The sequence below is a fragment of the Chiroxiphia lanceolata genome, chromosome 8 (genome assembly GCF_009829145.1).
Source record: "Chiroxiphia lanceolata isolate bChiLan1 chromosome 8, bChiLan1.pri, whole genome shotgun sequence".
NCBI lineage: Eukaryota > Metazoa > Chordata > Aves > Passeriformes > Pipridae > Chiroxiphia > Chiroxiphia lanceolata.
In genome coordinates, this window is record NC_045644.1 from 7,012,227 (window position 1) to 7,040,050 (window position 27,824).

General features: G+C 46.0%; 1 protein-coding gene across 3 annotated transcripts in view; it reads left to right on the top strand.

Annotated features, from left to right (window-relative positions):
* The window catches only part of INPP5A (inositol polyphosphate-5-phosphatase A), a 193,204-nt gene that overhangs the window by 38,220 nt on the left and 127,160 nt on the right, over positions 1 to 27,824 (top strand). For all 3 annotated transcript variants that reach the window (XM_032694962.1, XM_032694961.1, XM_032694963.1), the window contains exons 2-4: positions 9,489 to 9,530; positions 18,417 to 18,517; positions 19,061 to 19,148. In XM_032694962.1, coding sequence (XP_032550853.1) covers positions 9,489 to 9,530; positions 18,417 to 18,517; positions 19,061 to 19,148 — 231 coding nt within the window. The remainder of the gene's footprint in view (positions 1 to 9,488; positions 9,531 to 18,416; positions 18,518 to 19,060; positions 19,149 to 27,824) is intronic.

Here is a 27,824-nt window from a genome sequence, read left to right on the forward strand (position 1 = left end):
CACATCTCGCTTTGATTTGGCTCAGAGAGACAAATTACTAATCAGACTTCTGTCAGCGATGGACAAGGACTTTCTTTTCCTTTCTGCTAGTCCATGTGCAAGTTCTCTTGCTTCTCTTGCCTGCCAGGCAGGCCTCAGCTCGCTGGGCTCCTCAGAGGGTGGCAGAGGTCACTTGCAGTGGGCAGATCCAGTGTTCACAGAGTGATGAGCCGTTCACTGCTCGTGGCTCAATGGTCTGTGCCCACCACCCGCCTGGGAGACACGAGTCAGGATGATGCTGCTCCCCTGGGCATGTTTCCATACCAGGTAGAACTAAAAGAACAGTTATAGATATTCCCATGTTCAACCTGGGGGGAGTTCTTAAAGGTATCATTTCAAACAAAACCAGAGGGAAACCTGCAAATACACAGGACAGACCACGGTGGTGGTTGTGAGTGTGAATGTTGCCAGAGCTCTATTTTATCTATCTGTGTGCAAGAGTACATATGTTTGATTTACCCTCTTTTTCAGTTTTTCCTGTGCCATTCCAAAATCAGGACACAAAGCAATGGAAAACTTGAGTGTATTAATGTGGTTAATCCCTGCTGTTTGCTTACAATTATAGTTTGTGTGGTGTTGGATTAACTCTTGTTAATGCTCTTAACACGCTGGTTATTCAAATATCCAGGAGCCTTTAAGCTTTCAATAAGATGTTGGTAATAGAAGTTAAATTTGAAGCACATGGGGAGTTCACTGGGGTCAGGAGAGTTAAGATTCTGGGCCACTTATTCCAGTCTTAGCAGTTACTTGTAAATCATTGTTCAGCAGTAGTTACCACCCTGTGCTGGTGCTTAGCTGGATGTATCCTGTGCATGGGCTATGGAGGGGGATCAGCCCAGTGGGACCACGCTCTGGCTCCACTCCTGGTGTGGTGTGTGCCCAGAGACAGCCCAGGCTGCCCCCCACCCCGAGTGCCAGGCCATAAACAGTGTCTGTGTGCTGCTTACCTGCAGGAAACATGGGGGTTAAAAGTGGTTTAACTTCATGTTTTAAGGGTGTGTCTGGATCTGTGTTAGACCTGTGTAAACCTGGTCATGTTGCCATCAGATCTATTGTATTATTTTCTACACAAACAATTCTAGAAGTGTAAAAGTCTTGTTGCTCCATCTCTGTAATGTAAGGTAACCCTTAAGAAAATTACTGGTTATCTAACTCTACTAAAAATGTGTATCTTAAATTAATTGTAGTGTGGGAATGTTATAATTGAAAGCTGAGCTTCATTAGTGCTGAGGGAAGCCTTTCTCTTTTGTTCTGTGACATTTGATTAGCTGAGGAAAGAATAGGCTTGGGACATATATTAATACTTTGACTGGAGTATCATAGAATCACAGAATGGTTTGGGCTGGAAGGGACCTTAAACCTTATCTCATTCTACCCTCTTGCCATGAGCAGGGACATCTTCCACTAAACCAGGTTGCTCCAAGCCTTGTCCATCCTGGCCTTGGACACTTCCAGGCATGGGGCAGCTACAGCTTCCTGGGCAACCAGGGCCTCACCACCTTCAGAAGGAACAGTTTCTTCCCCATATCCCATCTAACCCTGCCCTCTGGCAGTGGGAAGCCATTCCCCCTTGTCCTGTCCCTCCAGGCCCTTGTCCCAAGTCCCTCTCCAGCTCTCTTGGAGCCCCTTTAGGCAGCGGAAGGGGCTTTTAAGCTCTCCCTGTGTGTATGTGTGCACTGATGTACAACCACATGCACCTTTCCCAAGTCCACTGCTTTACTTGGCTTTCATTCTTCTGTACATATGGATAGTGTGGCATTATGAAAGAACAGAGGAAATGTTTGCCTTTCCTTCTTTTTTTTGTTTACCTTGTTTATAACCCATGACGAGAGGGACTTAGGGATCGCCATTGCCCATTTAAGACATTATTTGACATAAATGATACAGCAGAGGAAAGAGGATCCACCTCTGTGAATGCTGCTGGTTTACAGATTATCAAGCAGCTTGTATTTTATAAAAATAGAGTTGTATCAATTATTAAGACTGTGTTGGTTAATTACCAGTCTCTATCAGTTAAAGCACCCAAGAAAAGCAAGGGGATGGAGCAGTAGGAGGATATCTGCTGGGTATTTTCCCTCACACTCCCATCAGTGATTGGGAATGAGCATCCCAGTGCCTGTCAGGCAGCGCCTGTCACAGGCTCACCTGCTCGGAAGGTGCCCTCTCCCAGCTTTCCTTCTGAGGGTATCTGTGTGATTCTTTGTCTGTTTTAGGATCTTCTCATAATATGTTAGGTTGATCTCAGTCAGTGAGGTCCTCAAGGGTATGGAACATCTTGTCCAGATTGGTGTCCTCACAGCACGTGGGCTTTCAGAAACAGGATCATGGGATCAACCAGGTTGGAAAAGACCTCTGAGATCATCGAGTCCAACCCATGACCCAACACCACCCTGTCAACTAGACCATGGCACGAAGTGCCACATCCAGTCTCTTCTTAAATACCTCCAGAGACAGTGACTCCACCACCTCCCTGGGCAGCCCATTCCACTATCTGATCACTCTCTCTGTAAAGAACTTCTTTCTAATGTCTAACCTAAACCTCCCCTGGCACAGCTTAAGACTGTGCCCTCTTGTCCTACTGCTGGTTGCCTGGGAGAAGAGACTGACCCCCACCTGGCTACAACCTCCTGTCAGGGAGTTGTAGAGAGTGAGAAGTTCTCTTCTGAGCCTCCTTTTCTCCAGGCTAAACAACCCCAGCTCCCTCAGCCTCTCCTCATAGGACTTGTGCTCGAGTCCCTTTACTAGCCTTGTTGCCCTTCTTTGGACACTCTTCAGCACCTCAGGGTCCTTCCTAAACTGAGGGGCCCAGAACTGGACACAGTACTCAAGATGCAGCCTAACTAGTGCCGAGTACAGGGGCAGAATCACTGCCCTGGTTCTGCTGGCCACACTATTCCTGATACAGGCCGGGATGCCACTGGCCTTCTTGGCCACCTGGGCACACTGCTGGCTCATGTTCAGCTTCCTGTTGATTAGAACCCCCAGGTCTCTCTACACCTGGTCATTCTCCAGCCACTCTGGAGAAGGCTGCAGGGGGTTGTTGTGGCCAAAGTGCAGGACCTGGCACTTGGCCTTGCTTGTTAAACATCATACCATTGGAACTAAGGGACACTAAATTTGCATTTGGAAGTTGTTTGTACAAATGTAAGCAATAAAACCACCGCGTTTAAGTAAAAGTTTGGATTTTGAAGAATCTGCACTTTTCCTTAGGTGTTTTTTCTTAAAATCGCGTGTAACTCTAGTTTTCCTCAATGGTTTGTCTGTATTGGCTTTGAAATGTGGTGAACTAATAATGTGAACAGAATGTACAGGTTATCTTTGTTTGTTTGTTTGTTTGTCAGCTGCGAGTGTAAAGTTGGTACAAAACACCACAATAACAGTACCCAGCTGATGGAGGGTTTTGTTAGGTTTCTGAAGACAATATAGGAGATCAAAAATCTTGATCAAAAAATCTTAATATAAATAGTTCTGTTGAAATAGCTCTGATGGTCAGTCATGTTGATGGACCTGAAAGCAGTTTTTGAATAAGACTGTTAGTGGTCAAACAGAACTTGATCAAAGATTTTGCTTTTCATTAAATAGCTAGAAAACCAAGTACAATAAAGGGAGAGGAAAATAGCCTGTATTTTATATTTTTGTCTGAATGTAGCTTGAAGGAAGAGATGGAGAGGCTCTGGGGTCCTGCCTGGAACTGCACCCTAAGAGTCTGTAACAGCAGCAGGGCCAACGCAGTGCTGTGGGATGCCAGGAGACCTTTGGAGCTCAGGGTTCCAGGGATCCCTCACCCCATGTGGGGCTCTTGGAGCTGTTTAAGTCAGGCACTTAGACGTTTGGTTGTGCCTTGTGTTCAGTCAGTGTGCAGAATCCAACTTGCCAGTTCTCCTCTGGTTCGTTTTGGAGCTCAGTGAGTTTTCACAAAGTGAGTCAAGAATTTTTTCCTTTTAGTTTAAAAAATGAGCCTATTCTTTGCTAAAAATAACCTTCACAAAATAGAACCTGCTTTCTATAATTCATCGGCTTTCTTCCATTTCCCTCTGAATGAAACGAAAAAGAAATTTTCCAGGCTGTTAATTTCGTTTCATTTAGTTCTTTCCCCTTTTTTCCTTCGAATGAAAGGCTCCTTACCCTGTCTAAATATATTTTCCCTTTCTCCTTCTTTTTGAAAAGACTCCTTCCCCATCTGAATATATTTTTGCAACAGGCTTAAAGCTTTTCTTTTGGCTGTTGGGTGTAATTTTGTTGGAAATGGAAACACTGAGGAGAAGAGAGACTACTTGTACGTTGGATTTGAAAAGCTGCTTGTTTTCAGGCTATTACCAGCTCATGTGGTGTCCATGTGTTCACGAGCTGACTGGTTTTTCTTATAAGCCTGACCAATACAGTGGCCAGCATGACATAAATAGACTTCAAGTGGAAACTTCTTATGAAAAGAGATGGTCTTAGTGGGATTTGGAATTCCAGGAAAAGGTCAAAACTGCTTTTAATTGAAGGGAGCAGCACATGCAGGACACATGTCCTGTTATTTTAACATGGATCCCACGTGGTGTTGCTGTCTGGAAGTTGTGCTTGTTTGGGGGGAGAGGGTTTCTTTTTGGGAAGGGTTTCTATTTGTGGCTCTATGGAGTCAAAATGTGTGCCCGATGGAAGGGTAGGATGAAACCAGAGCCATGCTCCCCTGGGCTTTGGGGTGTTTGCTGAGCTCAGCCCAGGGAATGTCAGAATTTGGTGCATGTTTGAGGAGCAGCCTGAGCTTAAAGTGGGCAAATAACCCTGAGGAATCCGTGCTGACCAGGCTTGTTCCCAGGAAGGAGTATGGGCACAGAGCGACCCGGGGCCTGAGTTGTGAGGGCAAGAGAGAATGGTGGGAAAGAAGAGCACTGAGTGCTTGAGAGAGCGCCCTAGAGTGGAGGAGGCTCTGGGGAGACCTTAGAAGCCCCTTCCGCTGCCTAAAGGAGCTCCAAGAGAGCTGGAGAGGGACTTGGGACAAGGGTCTGGGGGGACAGGACAAGGGGGAATGGCTTCCCACTGCCAGAGGGCAGGGTTAGATGGGATATGGGGAAGAAACTGTTCCTTCTGAGGGTGGTGAGGCAGGTTGCCCAGGAAACTGTGGCTGCCCCATGCCTGGAAGTGTCCAAGGCCAGGTTGGACAGGGCTTAGAGCAACCTGGTCTAGTGGAAGGTGTCCCTGCTCATGGCAGGGGGTTGGAATGAGATAAGGTTTAAGGTCCCTTCCAGCCCAAACCATTCTCTGATTCCATGATATTCCAAACAAAGTGTTAATAGCTTGGTTTTGCTTTCTTGTTCTCTCCTGCCGTTGCTCGAGCTGTTGCTCTTTGGCAGATCCTCCGAGGGCATGAGCTGAGGCTGCGGTGTGGACACGGGCGAAGGACCCAGAGCAACCAGCTGGCACAGGGCTGGAGGTGGGGGAAACCAGAAAGGAGGCTGATGAGGTGGGATTGGGATTAGTGAGTGGGGAGATATCGGTTCAGTGGGTATGAAAGGATTTAGCATTGAAGAGGACAGGGAAAAGATTAATTTCCGTTACATTACAAAAAGAATGAGATAATTTAATGAAGGACAGAGTGTGGAGAGAAAGGATGGGAAGAAGGCCAAAGTCTGTGGAAGACATGAAATATAAGGTGTCTATTTTTAGACAGAAAAATAAGAGGATGATAAATTATCTTTCTACTTGATTGTTATCTCCAGTCCTTCAAAACTTCAAATTGTTTCATTTATAGGAGGTGACTGGGGAGGAGTCTGAGGCAGAGGGCTCAGTTACAGAATTGTAGCACTCGGGTAAAAACGGAAGGACAGAGTGTGGTCATGCCGTAGGAGAGACTGTTGGAGGAGGACACGGCAGTGGGGAGCTGGGCAGATCTGCGGAGCATTGAGGTGACAACCCAAGCTGTGGGCAGCCAGGGGAATCACAGCAGCCACAGGGCTCACCAAAACCCAGGCTGGGCAGAGGAGTCTGTGTTGGCAGCCCCGGAGACCTCATTAGCACCTACTCTATTGGAACTGCCTGCCCAGGGACTTAATGGGCACCTTCCAGTGGTGCTTCTTTCTCCTGCTCCAATTTGTATTTCTGTCATCACCTCTTCAAACCTTCCTGTGTCTGTGGGATCCCAGAAGGAATGAATCTGCACACGACAGCCTTGTTCAGCACCTCTTCGTGTTATTTCATTGGGCTTTTGCCACCTGCTGTTCCTGTGTCAAGGAATCTCTGTTCTGAGCTGTGATGTTCACTTGACCCCTCACTTCTCACCCGGGGTGGCACAGTTAACAACCCTTCATGGGATTAACTTGTTTAAATCCGGCCCCTTGGAGCTGGGCGTGCAGCTGCAGCCTGTGTTCAGCTCCATGTCTCCATGCTGCTGCCTCCAGGGCAGGACAGGACACAGGGCAGTGTTCCTCAGTCCTGGTGGGGATGGGGCCTGACCCCACAGCTGCCCCAGGGCCCTCGGCCTCATCCCTCTCTCCAACATCCCATGCCTCCCCCCAACATCCCTCACCCTGGTTTGCTCTCCTGACTGTGCCACTTTGCCATTTTTATTGGGCATCTTAAAAGGGGAGAAAAGGAGGAAAAGTAGAATGTCCTACAGCTTTTGGTGACTTGCTTCATCTCATTGTACCTGGCTTGGTTCTGCAATCATTTCCATAAATCCATTCTCTCTCAGCCTCTGCTTTTGTTGTTAGTTAGTTTGATGGGTCTCACAGGAGTCAGGTGAGGGTTTTCTGGGCCATTGGTGACTGTTCTTCCAGAGCCAAAGTTCTCGATGCACCCGGGGACAGTGCACAGCAGCTCTATGGGGGACTTGGCTGTGGGCTTCCGGGTACTGACTCCTGAGGTTAAAAATAAGAAGAAAATAAAGACTTTTTAAAAACAAACAAAACCCAAACTCCAAAGCACTGTTCTCCCATGAGAACCTATTTGTAGGCCGTTCCTGCTTTTTCACAAATCCAGGGGCTAGTAGAAACTGTAGCAGTGAAATGTGGTAGCAGGAGTGCCACTGGCAGCTTTGATTGAAATCATCACTTGTGACTGACTCCTGCTCACACTGAAAACTCACTGGTCTGCCTTCAAATGTAGGTGCTGTGGGTTTGTTTCATGCAGGTTTGAGATTGGAATTTTCTTGGGAGCTCTGGGTATTGCATATGAATTTATGTTTCCTGCAGTGGGAGGTGGGGATGCTCTGTTTATAGTCTCTGTGCAAGGATCTCATGCTCAGGGGACCTTCTTGCTCTCTGTAACTTCCTGAAACAAGGTTGGAGCCAGGTGGGGGTTGGGCTCTTCTCCTGAGTAACAAGTGACAGGACAAGAGGAAACAACCTCAAGTCGTACCAGGGGAGGTTTAGGTTGGATACTGGGGAAACTTCCATCACCAAAAGGCTTGTCTGACCCTGGCACGGCTGCTCAGCACAGTGGTGGAGTCCCCTTCCCTGGAGTAATTTAAAAACTGTGTGGATGTGGCACCTGGGGATGTGGATTTGTGGTGGGTTGGCAGTGCTGGGGGAGCGGTTGGACTCCATGATCTTGGAGGTCTCATCAAACCCAAATGATTCTGAGGTTCCCTGCAGACAAGTAAATAGTGATGCCCATCTTAGATTGGGCAGTGGAGGCAGAACAAGCAAACATGTCCTTGGTTTTCCTCTCTGAATAACTACTGTTAATGCTGGGTTATTCTTAAACTCAAGAGATCCCCAGGACATCTTGTGATTGTCACAAATAAAGGGGAGTGAGGAATGCATGGGTTGTTTGTTTCTTAAGATCAAATTGCCCGTTGCTGAGTGAGACCCCACTCTGGCTTGGACATCAGCGCCCAGTGCTGTCAGAGCTGTGCCAGAGCCCCACGCTGGGCTTTATTGGAATGTATCATAGTCCCCAAGGTCTTGGTTTTTTGATGGTGTGAATCTGGCCCTTTGGTTTAGATCATAAACAAATCATATACAAAGCACGTTCTCAGGTCATATCTGTTTTATAGAATGATTAAAAGAAACCAACCATCACTAAGTCCTGTGCCCGCTTCGTAACTTCACCCTGAAGTCATCTTGAAATTGCTGCAGCTCCTGGTTTGCTTGGTTTCTCTTTGGCTGTTATAAGAGCAACAGCCCTTACTGTTCCTCAGTGGGTTGTCTCACTACATTCAGGACGAGAGGGAGAAGAGTTAAGGTGGTACACAAGTGGTTCCTGGTGGGCATTTCTCAAAGGTCAGCTTTATTTTAAGCTGTCCCTGAGCTTGGGCCAAGGTTCAAGCTCTGCACCCAGAGCGAGGGCTTCCATAGGGAATATGGAGAATGTTCATCACTGGGAAAAATAATTGTTCCTAAGGAGAGGAAATTTCACCTTCTTGACCAGTAATGTCTCAATTCTGGAATTGTCAAAGGATGAATAACAAAAGGGAGGTAATGGATAGCATGGGACAAATGTGGTGCATTTTCCCCTCAGCTTTCACAAACTCTTGCAGACTCTTGAGGCTCACAGGATGTTTCAGCCTTACAAGTCATTACAGTACCTGTGGGCAAACCTTCATGCAACAAGCAGTCAGGATAAAGTAGTAAATTCAAAGTTATATCCAACTACGTGAAAATAACACACTTGATGGGAGAATAGAGCATAACAGAGGTTTCATGCCTGTGTGTTTTGCCTCTGGACAGGTGGCGTTGGAGCTGTTTGTAAGGGATGATGTTGAGGCATCTCTCTGGCTTTCAGTTTGATTTGTTCTGCTGACTCCCACAGATACTGCATGGTCCTGCCACTGCTGTGACAGGAAAGTCTCATGTGAGTTTTTATTCCCCACCAGGATGCAAAAATTATCCAGAAGTCTTGTTGTTGAAGATAAAGCTCAACAAATCAATTCTCTCCCTCTGTGATCGTGTCTAGGCTGGGCTCTAATGCTGAAAAGGCAGAATTTTGCACTTACTGTGGTTTTGCTGCTTTGGTTTTCATAACTTCTGTAGCAATCTGGAAATGCTTCTTCCAGTCTGTCCTTGGCAGGAGCTCTAATGGACTTGAGCATCCTGCAGAAGCACTGTCATCCTTCTGACCCAATTTGTTAGAAGTAAATCCAGGTCACTTGAAACTCAGGTTGGCTGGGTGTGGACGGGTCGGTGAAGTTTCTGATCCCCGGGTGATGAATGTGCCCATGTAACAGGAGATATTTCAACACAAATCAAGTCTGCTGATTTAATTGCCTGATAAACCTGTGTGGGTACAAATGCTGTGCAGTCGTATACAAAGTGTGCCTTCTTGGTGAGAATCAGAGGAGACTTGGAAACGAAAGGCATTGTCCATTGGCATCATGGAGGAGCATCCTTGTGTTTGTACTTTTTGCATTGATTGTGAAAAAAACTCCCCACTTGAATGTACTGAAGAAAGCAATAAGTATCGGGATATTATTATGAAAATACATTACTCTTATTCCTAATTAATTTTTGTCTTCTGTTTTTCAGCCAGAAAATTTACAGAAGAATTGGCTTCGGGAATTTTATCAGGTAAGGTAAAGCTTATTTTCATGGAGTTTTGTGAACACTTCTTATTGGCATAATTTATAATGTCAGGATCTTTTGCGTTGTGAAGTGTAATTGCTAACTAAGGTAAAAACCAGCCCTGAAAAATGTCTCTTTCTGGATTTCTAAGTAATCGTTATAAAAATTCAGCATATAAGCACTGTTTGTTCTCATTGACAATACTCTGTTTCGTTGACAATACTCTGACGTTTTAAAAAATTCACTTTAGTTTGGCATTGGTCTTTCAAGTCTCCTGAGCAAAAGAGATATTTGAGTAATTAAAAAAATATGTTGTGAAGTCTAGTTTACCCTAATATTGAAATATGAGAATTACTGGTATTGGTTTGTAATAGATCAGTCCTGTGTCTGCTGTTTCTTGAAAATGTTCTTGTTTGGGCAATGTGACACTGAACCCGTGTTATAGAATGTTCAGTAATCTTTGGGTGTCAGGTTTATTTTAAAAGTATAAAAGGTCCTCTTACACATTGTGTTGATGTAGTGGAGACTTGTTTAAGTAGCAGACTTCATACAGAAACATGGAAATAAGCAACAGGAAATGAGCGCTGGTGGGGCTCAAAGGTGTCGTCCCTTGGAAAAGCAGCAAAAGCGCTGGGTCACTCCAAGAGCTGGTGCCACAGCTGCCACAACTGAGAGTCTGAGAGTCACAGACTCACAGAATGGTTTGAGTTGGAAAGGACCTTAAAGCCTGTCTCGTTCCACCCTCTGCCATGGGCAGGGGCACCTTCCACTAGACCACGTTACTCCAAGCCCTGTCCAACCTGGCCACTGAAAGGAACCACGTGGTACTGAAGGGCCACAGGATTTCTTTATTCAGTCCGACTTCTCCTATAGAAAAATGGTTAAAGCAACAAAATCGTGTTTTTTGAGTTTTAAAGTGAAACTATGTGCAGCAAAGATCATTAGCAGTATCTTATCTTTTGCTTTTAGTAACTGATCACATCCTGTACTTCTTTACAATCTCTGGTTACTGGTGCAACCTGGGACCTTTATTGTGCTGTGTAAAATCTGCAGTTTGCTTTTTCTGGCCAATGGAAAGGATTTGCAAATATCTGAGGTGCATTAATCAGTCCTGCATTCTTCAGTATCTGCCAAGTTCGGATTCATATGTTTATTTTTCTTCTTCCATCTTGGTTGATTACTGTTGTATGTACATGGTGCTTGCACTGCACAGGCATCTCAGCCAGCTTTGATTCCAGCCCTCCACAGCTTCAGGAAAAACTCTTCCTGAAGAGAAATACAAATAAACAGAACTCTTTTTATTTCATTTTCTATTTTTTCAGATGGCTGCATATTTTTCAGCATCACATGACTTATTTATATATCTTTATTGAGGAGAATCCTTCCCTCTTCACTTGTTTACTGAAGTAGGATGAGCACTATGGAAATGCTTCTGAGTAGTTTGTGGAAAACAGGAAGAGGAGGGGAATAGAATGAGCTGCTGCTGTCTTAGGGCAGGGACCACTGACATGTGGCTGGATGTAGTCTGTCTTTGGTCCAATGAATATTGTGTGTAGAGAATTCCAAACAGGAAGAAGGTGATCCATTAACTCTCCATGAGGCCAGTCGAGAGCAGGGTCTGGTCCAGGGAAAGTGTCACTGAGGCAGATCCGAGCCTGTCCCTCAGCTGTGGGGGCTCTGCAAAGTCCCCTCTCCCTCTCCATGCCTCTGCCCTCTGTCCCTGCAGTCTGAAAACTGTGCTTTAAAAAGAGAGGAAGAGTAGCCAGGACAAGGCTAGCAGTGCTGTGTGTAGTCAGTGCCAGCCGTGCCCTGTGGGCCTTATCCTACTTCCCCTCTGGGTCCCTGCACAGGGTGGCTGCTCACACCACGCTCTCCAGCACAGTAGGAAGTGGAACAAAACTTAATAAAAAGCTCCTTAGGGAAGAGATGAACATGGCTGTACCAAAAGTCACTTAGCACCATCCCAACCCAGGCTGCAGAGCGACCCAGTGAATGTAACAGCTTCAGGGGGGATTGTTGTGTTTAATTTCACACACGCTGTGCACAAACCCTGCGAACTGAGGTTCAGCATCATCACTGGAAAATGACTCTTCGTGTTTCTTCGTAAACTTGAAACCAGATAAACCGCAGACCACAGTTTTTTCCATTCTTCTGAGGAATTCAATTTGCATATGTAGTTGTGTCAGGGCAGTTTGCATAACTTCAGAGGATGAGGTCCTTGTGTAAGTAGTCAAAACGTTCTCCACGGCAAAGGAAGCACCATTACCACTTTTAGTTTAAAACGTTTCTAGAAATTAAACCTGTAATGTCTTTCAGTTGATGTCAGAGAGTGTATCAGTTACAGAGCATTTTGGGAGCTTGTTTTTAAGCTCCAGTAAATTAAAATAAGGGATTTTAATTGCTGTGATGGGTAAATACAAGTCACGTATTATCATTGATTTATATGCCATATGCATTTCTGAGGACATGGCAGCATATGGAGGGCTAAAATAACATTAAAATGTCACATACTAAATTTTTTAAACTTCTGCCATTGATCTACAAATATCCTACATTATTAACATGATAAATATGGAAGATTTCATGCTGTTACATTAAACAGTTTGTCAAGAAATACAGACAGGAAAAAAAAAAACTTCAAAGACCCTTTCAGAGCTGGTTTTATCAGCAGCTCCCTGCCCAGAGAGCCACGAGCTGCCTGGTCACTGCTGTTGACAGCACAGTGGATGTAGCTGAGAGGTGTTGTCCTGTCTGATCTGGTTGCCTTGGATTCATCCATCTGCAGTCCTATAGAAGTGGAGCCTGCATTTGGGTGACAGCTGACTGGGTAGTTTAAAATTGATTTAAGGGATAATTTTCTGCCAGTTGCTGCTTTTCCCTCAAGGAAGAGTAAAACTAAATGAAACGGGAGTTCAGCTGGACTCAGTCCCAGATATTTCATAGAATCATAGAATGTTAAGAGTTGGAAAGGACCTTAAAGATTATCTAGTCCCAACTCCCCCTGCTGTGGGCAGGGACACCTCCCACTAGACCAGGTTGCTCAAGGCCTTATCCAACCTGGCCTTGAACACTGCCAGGGTTGGGCCATCTGCAACCCATGCTAGTGGGGCCTTGCCCAGGCAAGTCAGGGACTGCTGGAGTAGCCGGTGGCCATGAGGCACTGCTGACCACTGGATCCAAGGAGGAGAGGTGGCCTGGACCTCAAACTTGCATTTCCCAATGCTAGCTTTCCTCCTTGCTGCTCTGCTTTTTCCATTTGATCCCAAGGGCATTCGCCTTGGGGCTCCGTAACGCTTTTCCTTATGGGACAAGCCCTAGGTTTTGTGTTCTCATTACATGTAGATAAAGAAAGACACTTAAGGGCAGCAGCTTAAAGGAGGAGAATGAACTCCAAGCAGCTGTTCTGCTAAACATCACCTAAATATCAGGCAGAGGTGAGCAGAGAAGGCACTTTGCCTGCCAAGAGTGTCCTTGCTTCGGGTGTTTTCTCCTGTGACTGGTGGCCTGCAAGAGGTGTCAGACTTGGGTCTGAAATAGTTTGAGACTCTAGTCCTCTTTCCAGTAAAAATTCTCTTACCCCAAGAACCTATCTTGGCAACAAAGAGGGAAGGGGCTCTTGAGAAAGAGTGGAAAATACCTGAGAACAGTGGGTTGGAGCATTTTATGTGTGATGGGGAAGAGTTAGGTGCTTATCAAGAAATGGGATGATTTGATGAACTAGCTGCTGTGCAAATGAGAATATTCACAGAATGTGCATATCAGAATTTTGTCCCACTCACGCAAAGTGCTTGTGCCCCGACTCACAGCCTCCGTGTCAGTGCACAGGAAAATGTACAGGGGAATAAGAAACTTCAAGAGCATGGAGGAAGCTGTTTGCAAGGGGGGGTGTAGAAGAGCAGAGAAAGGACTTTTATTGACTTCTTTATTTACTTAGGGCTTCTTTTCCTTTTCACCTCCTCCTTCTCCATGCCTTGTTCTTTCTCCAGCTGCACTGGGCAGGAAGAGTTCAGGAGCTGGAGCTATTGCAAACCTTCACTAATTTTAGTAACAGTCCTTTTGTGTTGTGTTTGTGGCAGACGGTCATTTTAGATGCAAACCTGGAGGCAGAGGGCTCTTTTCCCCTAGTGTAATTTTCCATGTTGCCTGATGTGTTTGAGAGTATTTTGAGCATTTACTTGTAGTTATACAGAAGTGAAAAGTTTACCTAAAAGCTAAAGGTCATCTTGGTATTGCTGCGTGGGAACTTGATGTGTTACTTGGGAAAGAAAGAAGAAGGAAGAAAAAAAACAAACAAACAAAAAACCCTCAAACTAACCAAACAAAAAAAAACCAAAATACAACAAAACCCCACCCAGCCACTCAAAGGTTGTTGCTTAATTATTTTAGTGGACTTAATGTTGTTTGTTTTATTAGAGAAGGTGATTAACCAAAAAGCTGTTACAGCCCCCGGCAGCTCTTGTGAGCTGAGGTCTCAGCCCTTTTTCAGAGGGCTGGAAGTTGTGGATATTTCTTTTTCTTCCCTCCTGAAGCTTTTCCTCAGGTGGGGCCATCTGAGGGTTTTCTGATTGGTTCAAATCCATGACCTGTGTCCAGGGTAGGGATGGGGGCCTGAGCTGCTGGAGCAGCACCACTGGTCTCTGAGCGTGCAGACCCTGGGAGGTGCCTTTTTTTCATTTCTTCAGACTTACAGAAATTGAAAAGACTTGGAGTGCTTTGAGGCCACACATGATAAATTGACTTGTACATATTTCACAGTTCAAAGGAAGCTAAAGCTCATACTTTGTTAATTTTTTTGAGCAGTCCTGTGTATGGACAGTGAAGGCTCAGGCTCCTCTTGTGCCTTGCTTGAATGGGGTCTGAGCCTGGTCCCCTCGCTCCGGTGCCCACACTGCCCTCTGTGGGAGGCCTGGCCGGTGGCTCCTGCCCCAGCTTCAGCAGACCCTGACCCTCCCTGGCCTGTGGCACTCTGGGCCCAGGGCACCCCCACTGCCAGGGTCCCCTCCCTGTCCCCTCTGTGAAACAGGCAAAGACCTGTAGCAGTGGGAAGGTGTCAGATTTGTACTTTTCACCAGTTTTATATTCATTCAGCTGTGTTGGAGCATCTTGCTCAGTTACCCACATCCCTCAAAATAGCTCCTGATTGTGGCTTCCTTTATGCTATTTTTGTGTATCCAGAAATTGAAAATAATGCCCAACTGGGTAAAAACATTGTGCTGCCGTGAATGCAAATTACACGTTTATGTTGGTCTCGTGTGTGATCTTTAACCTCTGGCAACTGGGAGTTTTCTGCTCTGAAGTATTCATTACTCATTATTATGTACTGTTTGTTCTTCCATAAGAGTAGAAAACTAGTAAAAGGTAATGAAGCGGAGCCAATTTGCTCTTAGTTGGAGGAGTTTTAGTATATGAGAAGACATAACTAATATTCAGGTATGCTTTAGTGGTTTAACCTGCAAGGAATGCTATGACAACCTCTACTAAGCCAATACTGCTTTCCCATGGATATATCCTCAGTATAAGTTTTTTTGGTTTGTTTTTTTTTTTCCTTAGGTTTTTTTTAATACCAGCTGTGATTTCAGGTTCTCAAGGATTTAAATACAAACCAAAAAACCTGTGTTCTGCATCTTACTTCAGAGACTGGGAGTGTTTTCTGTGGCTGCTGCAGCACAGTGGAATTGTTCTGCAATGTTCTCTCAAGGCAGGACTTCCCTATTCAGGGCTCCCTGTGACTGATCATGAATGTGAGATAGTTTATGCCTAGATCTTACATGAAATTGTTTATTTTACTTTTTTTGTCTTTAGTTTGATTAGCTGTGTTCATTAGTTTGATTAGATGTGTACAAAGAGCTCATACTGAAGCAAACTTGTCGTAGTTAAAATAAGTAACACGGTGCTGGTTCTGCTGTGCCCACAGTTGATGTTACTGGGTGCATTGCCCTGGAACAGTGAGAATGGATGGACTACAAGATTAAATAATTACAACTGTTTTCTGATGGTAACTTCACAGAGCCGTCTAAGTAGATGAGATCAGGATGTAGAGTCCAAAACTGATTTGGAGCAATAAAGCAGATGGGGAACTGGGGTGGCATTGTGTTGGGGAGCACAGATGAGCTCTGTTCTGAAGTTCCACTCCGTGGGCTGTGTTTGGTTAGTATTTCTCTGCAGGTAGTGAACAAAGTGAACCAACCAGGTAAAGTAAGGATGCTCCATAGTCCTTCGCTGCTGCTGCACTCTGTGACGACAGGCTGCTGTCTGTGGTCCCTTGGGTAGCACCCTGGGAAGAAAGGAGGGAGCACCTATACAGGGATGCTTTCTCAGCAACTTTCTCTTAGCTCTTTGTAAACCTATAAAATCAACTAGTATTAATGTGAGCTTTCATAGTTATGGGAAGTATGTATCAGAGGAAAAGTATGTCCCAGTTGGGTATCATTTCTTGTAGTTCAGGGATTTTTTTTAGCCAGCTGATCTGTCACCTGCTTGCTGGTTTTGTTTTTTTTAATTAGACTTTCCTTTGAGTCCTGCTCTGGCTCATTCTTGGTCCCTACCAATGACGGTCTGTTTTAAAGCAAGATTTCTGATATTCCTGTTGGCAGAGACCAGCATTAATGAGCTAATGAAAGTGCTCAAAGATCCTCAAGCACCTGAGTGGGAGTATTTACCTGTAACACTGACAGCAGCTCCTTTCATAGTGCTTCAGTGAGCAGGTCAGTGCCAAGATGTGTTTCAATGATGGGGAAGCTGAGGTACAGAGGAGGAAATAACTGTCTGAAGTCACTTGGAGGCCCACAGCAGGACATTCCTTCTGTCCTCGAGGCTGACCCAGTGTAGGTTGGCAATGCTCTAATTCCCTGGGACCTGGACACAGTGGTACTCCGGGTTCCCCTTGGCTCTGGTGTGCTTGAGCCGCTGCCAGGTCTCCCCTGCTGAACTCTGTGGCTGCCTGTCCCACCGCCCCCTCGCCCTGGCACCCCCGGCTGCTCCCACTGACAGGGACTGCTCCAGACACTGATGGAGAGCAGTGTTCCAGGGATGTCCCTGAGGAAGGATGTACCACCAGCTGGTGATACACCTCGCTGTCACCTTGCCCTCTTGTGCCCGATGAGTACGTGGGCGTGTGCTCCGAGGAGGCTCCATCAGGGACTGGCACTGTCTCCTGCCGGTGCCCGCGGGCCCTCCCTGCCACAGCACGTCCCCAAGCGGGGCAGCTGTGCTGCTGTCATGAGAAGGTGGCAGCTCAAAGCAGGGCCCTGTGACTGCTTCTGGCTCAATGCTAAGCTGCTGTGGTTTGGATTTTGCTGATCTTTAGTTCGTTGTCTTTGAGCTTGATTGTGTAATGAGATTATTTGTGCAACTGGGAATGAGGGATTTTGTACTCTGTCATCAGATCAAATGGCAGTTTCTCTCCACTGTGGTTTAAAAGAAACATCCACAACTGCCAGTTGGGGTGTCCCATCCCTGGAAGTGTTCCAGGCCAGTTTGGATGGGCCTTGAAGCAACCTGGTCTAATGGAAGGTATCCCTGCCCATGACAGGGGTGTGGAATGAGAAAAGACCTTTTAACAGTAACATTAATCACTTTTGATTTACATAATTAAAAGCAAGACTGCAGTGGTTTACTGCATCTGTACCTCTTCAGTTGTAGGGCAGGCAATGGGTACAAAGGCAAAGCAATCCCTGTTTTTTCAGCTGTCCTTCCCTGGGGTGTGTTGAAGGGAGAGCTCTCCAGTCCCTATTCCCACCTCCCACATGGCTCTGCCCCAGTACGAGCAGGAGAGATGCTGTGCCCCCCCCATGTGGAGCATCCAAGCCTGCAGCCAAGGCCTGCACAGGGCAGCTGGTTTATGGTTCTGCTGGGAGCAGCTGGTGGAAACCAGCTGTTCTTCCTCTCGATGGCTGCACAGACAGCGTGAGGCTGTGCTGGCTGGGGCTGCCCAGGGCCACTTTTCACAAGTCAGGGAATCCTATTTCGGATTTTAGCACGTTCTTTCCCCATGTGCTTGCACTGGCGCATCATTTATCGTTTCAGATTGTTCCCTTTTAGAATGGAAGTAGTTCTGCAGCTCGTGTCTGTTAATTCACAGTGAGATGTGGAATACAAGTTGTAGAGACTCAGTATCAACACAGAAACATTTTGGATGTGGTGTTTAAAGTGCTAAATAGAGACAACATAGAGAGAATTCCATAGGACAGATTAACATGAAATGGGTGTTCAAAGCAGCAGCAAATTTATAAACATTTGATTTGATGCACGTTGAGAGACAGAAGCATTCTAGATTTTTGGTATGGTAATTGCATCCTAGTGCTGGCTGCTTAGTATCTAAGATATTTGCAGTGTACAAGACTAACACCTGGAATAGCATGATGGATTTCTGTGCCTCGTGTGTTAGATATGTGTGTGTACCATAGTGTGTGTGTTATTTAAATACTTTTGTAAATAAGATACTCTGTAAATAAAAATATCAAACATAACAGCTAATCAGCATTGGGAAATTTTGTAAAACTGGAAAGAAACCCACTTAATTTAATTGAGGTGTTTGAAGCCTTCCACCTCCCAGACAAGGAGATGTTTTGATCATCTTAATGACATCAGGTCCTCTTTGAGGGGAGTTGAAAGAGTTTATTTGTATTTTAAATCCCTAGGAACTAATTTATAGTTTAAAAAGGAAAATATTAACTTAGAACACTTGAGACAATTACTGTGTATTATGAGTCTTTTATGTGGAGAGCAAATGATGCTCCCCTTGCTGCTTATTGCTGTTGTGCCAGTTACCTCTCAGGTAGCAGCTGCCAGCCCTCCCCATCCAGGGGACACACCTGGATGTGTGTCCTTCATGTTGTGTGACCAGAGCTGCGGACACAGCTTTGTTAAAACTGGCTTTTCTCTCTGTTCCAGGTCGTCCATGCACACAAACCCCACTTCATGGCTTTACACTGTCAAGAATTCGGAGGGAAAAACTATGAAGCTTCCATGTCTCACGTGGACAAGTTCGTGAAGTAAGTGTTGGGGGGCCCTGGCCGGGCGCCCCCGGAGCCGGGGACAAGGGCAGAAGTGATCAGTCACCGGCGGAACCGCGGAGCTCCCCCAGAAATGTTTTAATTTATCGCCTCCAAATCCCCGGGAGCTGGGAGCGAACCGGGGGCGTGCGGGGATGAGCCGGGACCGCGCGCGCCCTCTGCGGGCGGCGGGCGGCGGTGCAGCGGCGGGGATGGGGCTGGGATGGGTAACGCTGGGACCGCGGGGCCTTCAGCACAAATTACCCAAAACCGCAGAGTTTTGTGAACATGGGTGACCCGCGTCCTTCGCAGCCGTGTCCAAACGGCGCTGGGGAACTCAAGATCTGCGTCGGAGGTGCCGCTGACGATGGGAACTTTAGAGTGTCCGGGCAGGTGGCTGTGCTGGGGACACCTCTGCCCATGGAATTCCCCCCAGGGGTTCCTTTGAGTGATGCCGGGGACATCACAGCACAGAGCAATGCCAAGGCAATGCCATACCGTTGCACCTCCCTTTATGTGCTCGATCTCTTCTTTTTCTTTCAGAGAATTGTTATCAAGTGATGCAATGAAAGACTACAACAGAGCTCGAGTTTACCTGGATGAGAACTATAAATCACAGGAGCATTTCACGGTAAATTTCTTTATTTCACAAGTTCAGTTCAACCAAAGGTGGATTTCTTTGATTTGGGGGTTTTGACCCATGTGGGGCTATGAGCTGTTTCCATATTATTTGTTTAAATTGTCCTCTGTTGAACTGTCGGGGGGGAGCACTCTCGAAAGGATTTACAGGTTGTGGTGACAGACTCGAACAAGCTCCTGGTGCAGTGCTGTCATTCAAGGGGGAATGTGACCCCTGAAAGTGGAGCTAGTGGAGAAGGAGCGTAGAAAACATGGTGATTTTGTCTCTATGCAGACAAGGCGAAGCAGCACAGGTATTCTGGGATCCAGTTAGGCAGTACAGGTGTTCTGGAATCTAAATCTTGCATCATAATTTTTAAAAGCACAGTGAAAAGATGGTCTCATAGAATGATGTTTCTGGATTTTTTCTGTCTGCTGTTTTCAACCTGTAAGAACCTTTTAGAGCTGAATCAGCTCAGTGTGGAAAAGGGAAAACCTAAAAGATGAGTGATTATTCAATGATGTTTTGTGTTACTATCACTGAGAGGATAGTACACTGAGAGGAGTTTAAAACACTCCTCTTATAAAACACTTAGGGGAGTGTTTTATACCTTCCCTACTAGACTGTAGTAGCAGTGGCTTGGAACCAAAGCCCAAAAACTTAGAAAGGAGAGAGGCTGCACCTTCATACTGAGCTCCTTAACATTCTGACTTCTTGGAGTCTGCTCTCTGGCACTGAATGCTGACAGTCCTTGTACTCAGTTCCTGCAACTGCTGTCAGGAATCAAAGATTCATAGAAATGGTGTTTTACACACATGCTTTGAGCTGGCAGTTCTCCAGCTCCTCTGCTCAGTGCGTGTATGTGTAACTTACACTGGGTGACTGCCTGAGTGGGGGATTCACATGTGGTGTGTCCATTTAGGGTAAAGGTTTGGTCTTATCTCCAGTGTGGTTTGGCTTGCACGATGTCATGCATCTACTTGTTTCCTCATTAGTTGTGTTTGCAAAGTTCTGTAACTTCTGTGGGCTTTTTTCCATCCCTTCTAAGGCATAAACTTGGCAGCAGATGGTGGCCTTGTTATTATATTATTACCTCTCTGTCTCTGAAATATAAACATTTATCACATATATTGTTGTATAATGCTATTTTCTTGAGAAAGGGAGAAGCCCAAGCAGTTGCAGTTTGGTTAACCTTGAGCCCTGCTGCTCTCACATCTCCTTTTCTAGAAGGTTTGGCATCACTTCCTCTGTAAGGCTTTCCTTGGCTTGGCTCCTGCAAAGCTAAACCAGACTTTGCTGCCCACGGTTACTCAGTTTGCCTGTGATAGGATGGACAGGGAGATCTGAGACAGCACTGTCAGCAGCCTGTTCCTTCAGCACAAAGCCTGTGTTTCTGGCTCATGGCAGCATTGGGGAGTGAGTTCCACACGAGAAATAAGAACCCAGTGTGACAAGGAGGTGTTTCTAGGGGAGTGATTTGGTTTTAAAAACTTCGATAACTCGGTGTGTATTAAGGATCAAAATGGTTCATTTGGCATAATCCCAGACATAAAACTTAATATCAGAATTTGTCATTTATGGTCACATACACCGAATCTGGTGTAGAAGTGACTGGGTTTAGGTTTCGGATTTGTTCGAAGAGGGAGAGGAGTCATGATGAGGGAGAGAACTGAGCTTTGGTGGGTTGGGTTTGTTCTGCTGGGAATGGTGGTGGGATGAGACTGTGTGGGATTTTGTTCCACTCAAAACTTACTAAACTCATGCACAAAGTAACCTCCAGGCTGAGCAGTGAGTGCTTGGCCAAGGAAGGTGCTGGGATGGCAAGACCATGTCCCAGAGATAAGCTCAGCTTGCAGGCTCTGAGGGTCAGGCTGAGGAGGAGGCAGCTTTGGACAGCAACTCCTGACCCAAGGCTTTGGTTAAGGCCAGGCCTTGGGAGCAGCAGAGGTGTCATGGGGAGCGTGGGGATGAAGCAGCTTGTGTCACACTTTGGAGACATGCAGCTGTATCAGATTTAAAAATTACCTGAAGATTAATCTCTTGGCAGAGAGTGGCTGCATTAGAGCTGATGCCTGTCAGCTCTGTGAAGGTGGCAGTGCTGGAGAGCTCCCAGCAATTATGGATGAGGCTGGTGGGTGACAACCTCTGCAGGCCTAACGAGGGCTTCCCAGAAATTTCAGATGAACTAAACCGGCAGCTCTGCTGCTGTCCCAGTTCTGACTGGAAATACCGATGGCTTTCAGACACTCAAATAGCTTGGCAAGGCTTTGTGAAGGGCAGCCTCCTCTAAGTCCCTGTTTGAAAGCACGATACTTTCTTTCATCTTATAAAATGTTACTTAGGAGGTAGATCTTGTCAGAGAATGTACAGTTAGTGAAGAGAGAAGACAGAAACAAGAAAAGTGAAATAAGACTGAGAAGCTGAGAAATTCAGTACATTGCTTTTATTTGTTTGTGACTACACCCAGTGGACTTCACTCTTAATAAAGCAGATCTTTGCAGTTGTATTGATTTTTCCCAACATCTCATTATTTACATTCTGTGTTAATTTTATTGTACTTCGTATATTTCATGGAAGGAGTAAATTATAAATCTTGACACTTTTCTTATGTGAGGAGTTACTCAAACTCTTCTATATGAAGAGTTACTAAAAAATAGTTGAGTTTGTTGAACTTTTACATTTCGATACTTCTGAAGTAGCCCGAGTTAATGGTAAATAAGGTATTTTCATACTGGAATAAGAACATTCATACTGAAGCTGAATAGCAGCCAGAAATATGTTGATGTTGTCATCAAATCCATAACTATTTTTGTATGAAAACATGTCAGTATAACTGGTGACATTTTTATTGCAACTAGATAAAATCTAGTTGGTTTGTGCCCTGTATTTATTGATTTCTGGAGTACTCAATTAAGGTTTTATATTGCTTAGGAAATGCTTTTTTTCTTTTTCATTGTTCAGAGAAAGCAGTGGAAACCCCTGTGTAGCTTAAACCTCCTTGCTGTGTTGAACACATGGTTTCTGTAGCTTGAGAGAGAATCTTTAGTGTATCAAGTCAATTCTGAGGGTCCTGGCAAACCAGACCTCCAAGAGCGAGCTGGTCACCAGCTTCTGCTTCAAGTGTTCTGTGAGCGTGTTGGGAGCTGTGTGGTTGGAACGACCCTTAGCTGATGTGTAGGAGCATCAGCCCGGTGGGGTAATTGCTTTACTTCCCAATATAGGTTTGTTTTTAAGAAATAAGCAGAATCCTTCATTGCCTGTCTGCCTGCTCAGCCCCACAGGTGACCTTGCAGTGAAGAAAGAGCCATTGGGCTCTACATGTGATGTGCTGAAGTTCCGTCTTCCTCCTCTTAGTAAGGGTGCAGTGCACTGCAATTAGCTCATTGCATAGCAGAGTTTTATTGAAATTAAACCAGGAAAAAACATTTTTCGAAACCACTATTTCTGACATTTTTGGATTTTGTACTTCCGGTAGCAGTAGATTGAAGGGAGAGAGGCTGCTGTGCTCACACAGCTCCCTGCTTCCACAGGACAGGTTTGGTGAGATAGTGATTAAAAGGACACTTCCCTTCAATAACCACCTTGGAGGTGGACAAAGATAGGATACAAATGGAGAATACAGCAGTAACTGACCCTTTTCTGCCAGGCTTTCTGTCCCCACCCCTGCCAAACCTGCGCTTGGGTTACGGAGGCTGAGACGTTTTGGGTGCTGAAGGTGGTAGAGGCACCAATCAGTCGGTGTGGGTGTCCTGCCATCACAGATCCTTGGGGGTGTGGGGAGCTGCCCGTCCCTCAGGCCCCATGCTGCACTTTGGGGTGCTCCCATCCAGCCCGTGTCCCTGCTCCAGGTGGCATGGTGCTGTCCCTGGGCAGGATGGGTGCCAGCAGCTGAGCAGTGCCCAGTGCTCCTTTGTGGGAGCAGGAGACACCAACCTGTGTGAGCAGTAAAGAGAGTCTGGGCACTGCCAGGGTGTGTAGGAAAAGGTGGTGCTTTTTGGTTTTTTCCCCTGATTGTTTTGATTTCACACACTCTGTACCAGTAGTTTTGTTTTAATGTAAAACGTGTCTTACACTGAGGTGGATGAAACACTGGTGGCCTGCAACAGCATCTAGGACAAAGCTTTGCTCAAGTCATTATGCTTGATAGCATTAACCTGAACCAGTATAATGGGGGGCTCTAGTGGGGAGCTAAAAATACACATGGACAACATGTTATTCAAGTGTGTTATTTTACCTTAAAATTATATCTGCACGTTACTGAGAGAATAGTAAAGTTAATTTTTGTTAGATTAATGATACTTGAGTAATATTTTTGGTTGAGCTGAGTTCAAATAATTGGCCATTAATTGAAAAAGGAAATTGAAATGAATTTATCTTGTACATAAATCATGTCATAGTTATTAATGGGTCCTAGAAAATATCGGCCTGTTCCCAGAAATGGATGGTGTACAGTGATTCTCCTGAGCTTATTAGATCTGGCAATTTCGAGTTTGGTTAAGTAAAAAAGATGATTTAGGAAGAGAGGCGTAATTAAATTGAATATTGGGGGAATTCACATGCCTGATGAGTTCTCAGCCTACTTCTTCATTAACAGTTTTACAGAATATTCAGGCTTTGCAGAAAGGCAGGATTTCCCCAGGAGATGGAGCTGGAGCACCAGACTGCAGTGCTGGGGTGCCCGCAGCAGCCTCATGGGCACTGGACCCTCCAGGGCAGCTCACTGGGACCCCACACTGCGACTGGGACATGTGAGGAGTGTGAGGGCACAGCAGGACACGTGGTGCCATCGGAGTGTGAGGGCACAGCGGGACACACAGTGCCACTGGAGTGTGAGGGCATGTTTGGACACTTGCTACTGATGGGCTGTCAGGGCACGTGTGGACACTCAAACACATGGAGTGTGTCCTTCCCCTCAGCCCCGGCTGGCACACGAGCACTCTGGCTCTGAGGAGGCCAGGGAAGGGCTCTGCTGCCACTGGGATGTCGATCACAGTCTCAGATATGTCGCTGTCTGTCACTGTGACTCGCTGCTGAACAGGAGGCTTTGGAGTGTGTTTTCTTACTTCTCTGTTTACTGTAGTCTTGATCTGAATTTTCCTCTGCTACTCACATTAGCCTGTTTCCACCTTCTCCTTTTTCCTTCCTCTCCTTTCCATGGAATTCTATTTTGTATCAGTGTTTGTTTTTATAAAGATATCTGTGAAAATTATGCCAATCCAGTGAAGTAGGAATTTGTCTGAGTGGGTGGCAGCAGCAGTGCCTGGCAGAGAAGAGATGGGGACAGGGCTGTCCTGCAAGGGAAGGTGATGCCACAGAAAGAGCCAAGAGTGTCACTCAGACTCTTCTCAAATTAACTCCTGTGGAGTTCATCCAGGGAAGGATCTTCTGGGATGGAAAAAAGTCCAGACTCCTTTCTAAGGCACATGTGAGAAACCTGCAAGTGTTCTGTCATCACCAACCTCCCACATCACTCCCGAGCAAACGATTCCCTCTGCCTCACTGTTGTTTTGGGTTTTTTCCCTAAGAAATGATTAAGTATAAATATTTTTAAACAAATCTTACTCTGCCAGTTCTTTGGGAGTTTTTTTGTTGGTACTCCAGTGTGTGGGAGCTGCGTAAGGCTGTAAGGCTGGTGGCAATGAGAGGGCTCCTGGGTGGAGGGCTGTGTGGTGATCCTGGGTGAGGGCTGGCAGCGGAGCACTCGGGTCTTTGCTACTTGAGTATTTGTGTAATCTTTACTTTCTGCTAACTCCACTCCTATGTAGAATAAAAGGAATAAAACTGTTTGAAAAACATGCTAGTCTTCCTCATAAATACCCCTAAAATTCCAAAAGCAGAGAAGTGCTTCTGGTGAGGTGTATGTGTTAGCAAAAGGGAAGTGGAAAAATGAGGGTTTAAAGCCCATTTGTAGGAAATACAAGCAATGCAAAGCAGGATAGAACCTCGTGGTGGCAGTGCCTGTCAGGAATCGGGACTGGTACCACTTGGTGGAGACTTCACTGCTTCTGCATGTCTTCCAGCAGGCTCTTGCCTCATCGTGTTCATCCTCATCTTGTTCATTAAATCCCAGAATCTCTTCCTGTTACAGCCTCCTGCTTTTTGAGGGGTTTTGATGAAATACACGGTTGGGAGCTTTTTGAAATGTGTATCATGAAGTTTGACCTCTTCATTAGCTTTTATCTTTTTTAATTGAAAAAAACGGGTTCATGAAGGGAGCTGGTGAATGTCGAAGTTAATCCTACAGCTTCTGACAAAGTCCTGGAAAAATGATTGTGGAAGTATTGTCATTCTGTGACATGGACATGTATTTACAACCACCTGAAATGAAATCTCCCACTTAATTTCTTAGGGAACTAAGTTGTCTGTCAGGTAATTGCTTCCAATCTCTTCTGGATGGGAAATGGGATCTGAAAGGTGTTTCCAAAGTAGAACCTTCCTCTGGTTTTGACTTGTCTTTTCTATGCATTTTTAAAACAAATCTTTTAAGACGGTGACAGAGTTCTTGCTGGGAGGAATTTCATGGCTTATCTTCTGCCTGTTTTCTGACACTTCTATATAATTGGAAGAGGAGGAATAATTACAAAACAGTAAGGGATTTCACAGATCAGTAGCCCAATAATGCAGCCTCGAGTCAATCTCTTTTGTTTACAGATGTGCTGTTGCTGAGGAAATTGGTGATAAAGCAGCTTCTTTATCTGCAGAATCGTTATTCTGTTTGTATCAGCTATGGATTTACAGTATATATGGAATTGCATTTTCTGTGGGCTGTGGATTTGATATTCAGAATTTCACCCCACAGTTGTGCAACAGGCTACATGGAAAAAAGTGAGGTTATTTATAAGGAATAATTATAGCCTGGTTTTGTAGAAACCCATCCATCTAAAAATCAGCTGAAATACTTGAAATTAAATTATAGACTATCTGAACACAAGAGGAAATCAACTATTTCTAAGCTTTTAAAGGTTAAAAAAAGAGTTTTTCTGATTGCTGCTGGAGAAGGGAGGTTAACCCAAAAAACGTAGCTCTCCTTTGAGGCAGGGGTGCTGTGCTGGCAGGTCCTGGGAGGTGCCTCCTCACACGCGGGTGGCCCTGGTGCCCGTGTTTGCGCTCAGCATTTCCCGGGAGCTGTGGGTGCCTGTGATGGGCAGCCCGGTGGGTGTGGGACACAACTGCCCCGGCGGCTCTGTGGGGGCATCGTGAGAGCCCGGCCGAGGAGGGACACCCCGCAGTGGTGAGGGGGGCGGGCAGGCCTGCGGTCCCACTGCCCCGGCCCCAGGGCCTGTCCCCAGCCCTCCAGCCACCCCTGCCAGCCCTGGGCCAGCACTGCCTGGGGTGCTGGAGGGAGCTGGCAGGTTGTGAACAGGAGCCTGAACCACATCAGTCAGACCTTTCCACGTGGGCCCCGTGCCCTCCCTTGCTTTGTGGGAGGTTTCACAGTGGGCAGCAGCTGGGATTTTGTTTCCCTTCCCCTGCTCTGTGTTGTGTGTGGGAGAACCCGGAGGGCTCTGGGAGCGTGGGCAGCTCCCAGTGCTGGGCCAGTGGGCGGCAGGTGACCTGCAGCACTGCCATGGGCCATGGATGGAGCAGAGCTGCTCTTGTTTCAGTGTAGGAGCGTGTGGCATTTTTGTTTGCTTCTGCCTTATTTCATATTTAATTATTGTATGTTTTTAAAGTAATTCATCCAAAGATTTATGAAACAGTTATTGGTTAGCTCAACACATACCTCAAACAGTAACTCTTCTCAATCATCTGCCATTTGTTTGACATCTCTGCATTTGACAGTCCAGTGATACTGCACAGATATTTCCAAGGCTTTAACTTGGAGTCCTTGGCACCTTAGGGCTTGTTGCCTGCTTTTTGCATGACGGTTCTCAGGTTTTATTTAGCTATTTTCCCATTTTTGTAGTACATAATACTTAAATTTATTCTTCTTAATCCGCTCTTGAAGAATAAATATAGTTCAGTTTAATACATAAATCTGTTACATGCAAACAAGAAACAATTTTGAGGGAAAACATGGTGAATAGACATTTTCACGTACTGTGAATGGAATTCAAGCCCTGTTTTCAGTTCTTTTAGTTTAGTAAAGTTTGTTTGCAGTCCACGAGCACAGCAAATCTTCTGGAGATGAAAGGAGGAAAACCTCCTCAGCAGATGAGCTGGGAGCAGGCTCTGCATGGGAGAGGCTGTCCTGGTACAGGCACAAGGCTCGCAGCTTTGATCGTGGTATCCATCCCCTCCCTGAGGGCAGGGTTTCCCATTGCTGTCCCCAGGCCCTGTGCCGTGTGACAGTGGGTGCAACAGAGCAGAACCGTGCCCTGGGCCGTCGCTGCCGCACACCAGGGGCTCAGTGCCCAGGCTCCCCGGTGGGCACCGGGCGTGTGGGTGCTGCAACTGTCACCTGTTTTCGCTGTAAGCACCTCCCAGCCTGGCCGGGGTGGGGGCCAGAGGGCTTCCCAAAGGCAGAAAGGAGAGCAGAGGATCACTTGGCGCCTGTCATCTGCTGTTCATCTGTGAGAGGCCTGTGCCAAGGATTCACAACTTCCCGCTGCACTGCCCTGCAGGCACCTGCTCTCTGTGAGTGCCTCGGTACCTGCTGTGTTCTGCACGTCTTGGGGACGCGTGTTGGTGGACACTGAAGTGCTGTGGAGTGCATTTACTCGAACCTAATCCTTCCCTTCTAAGACA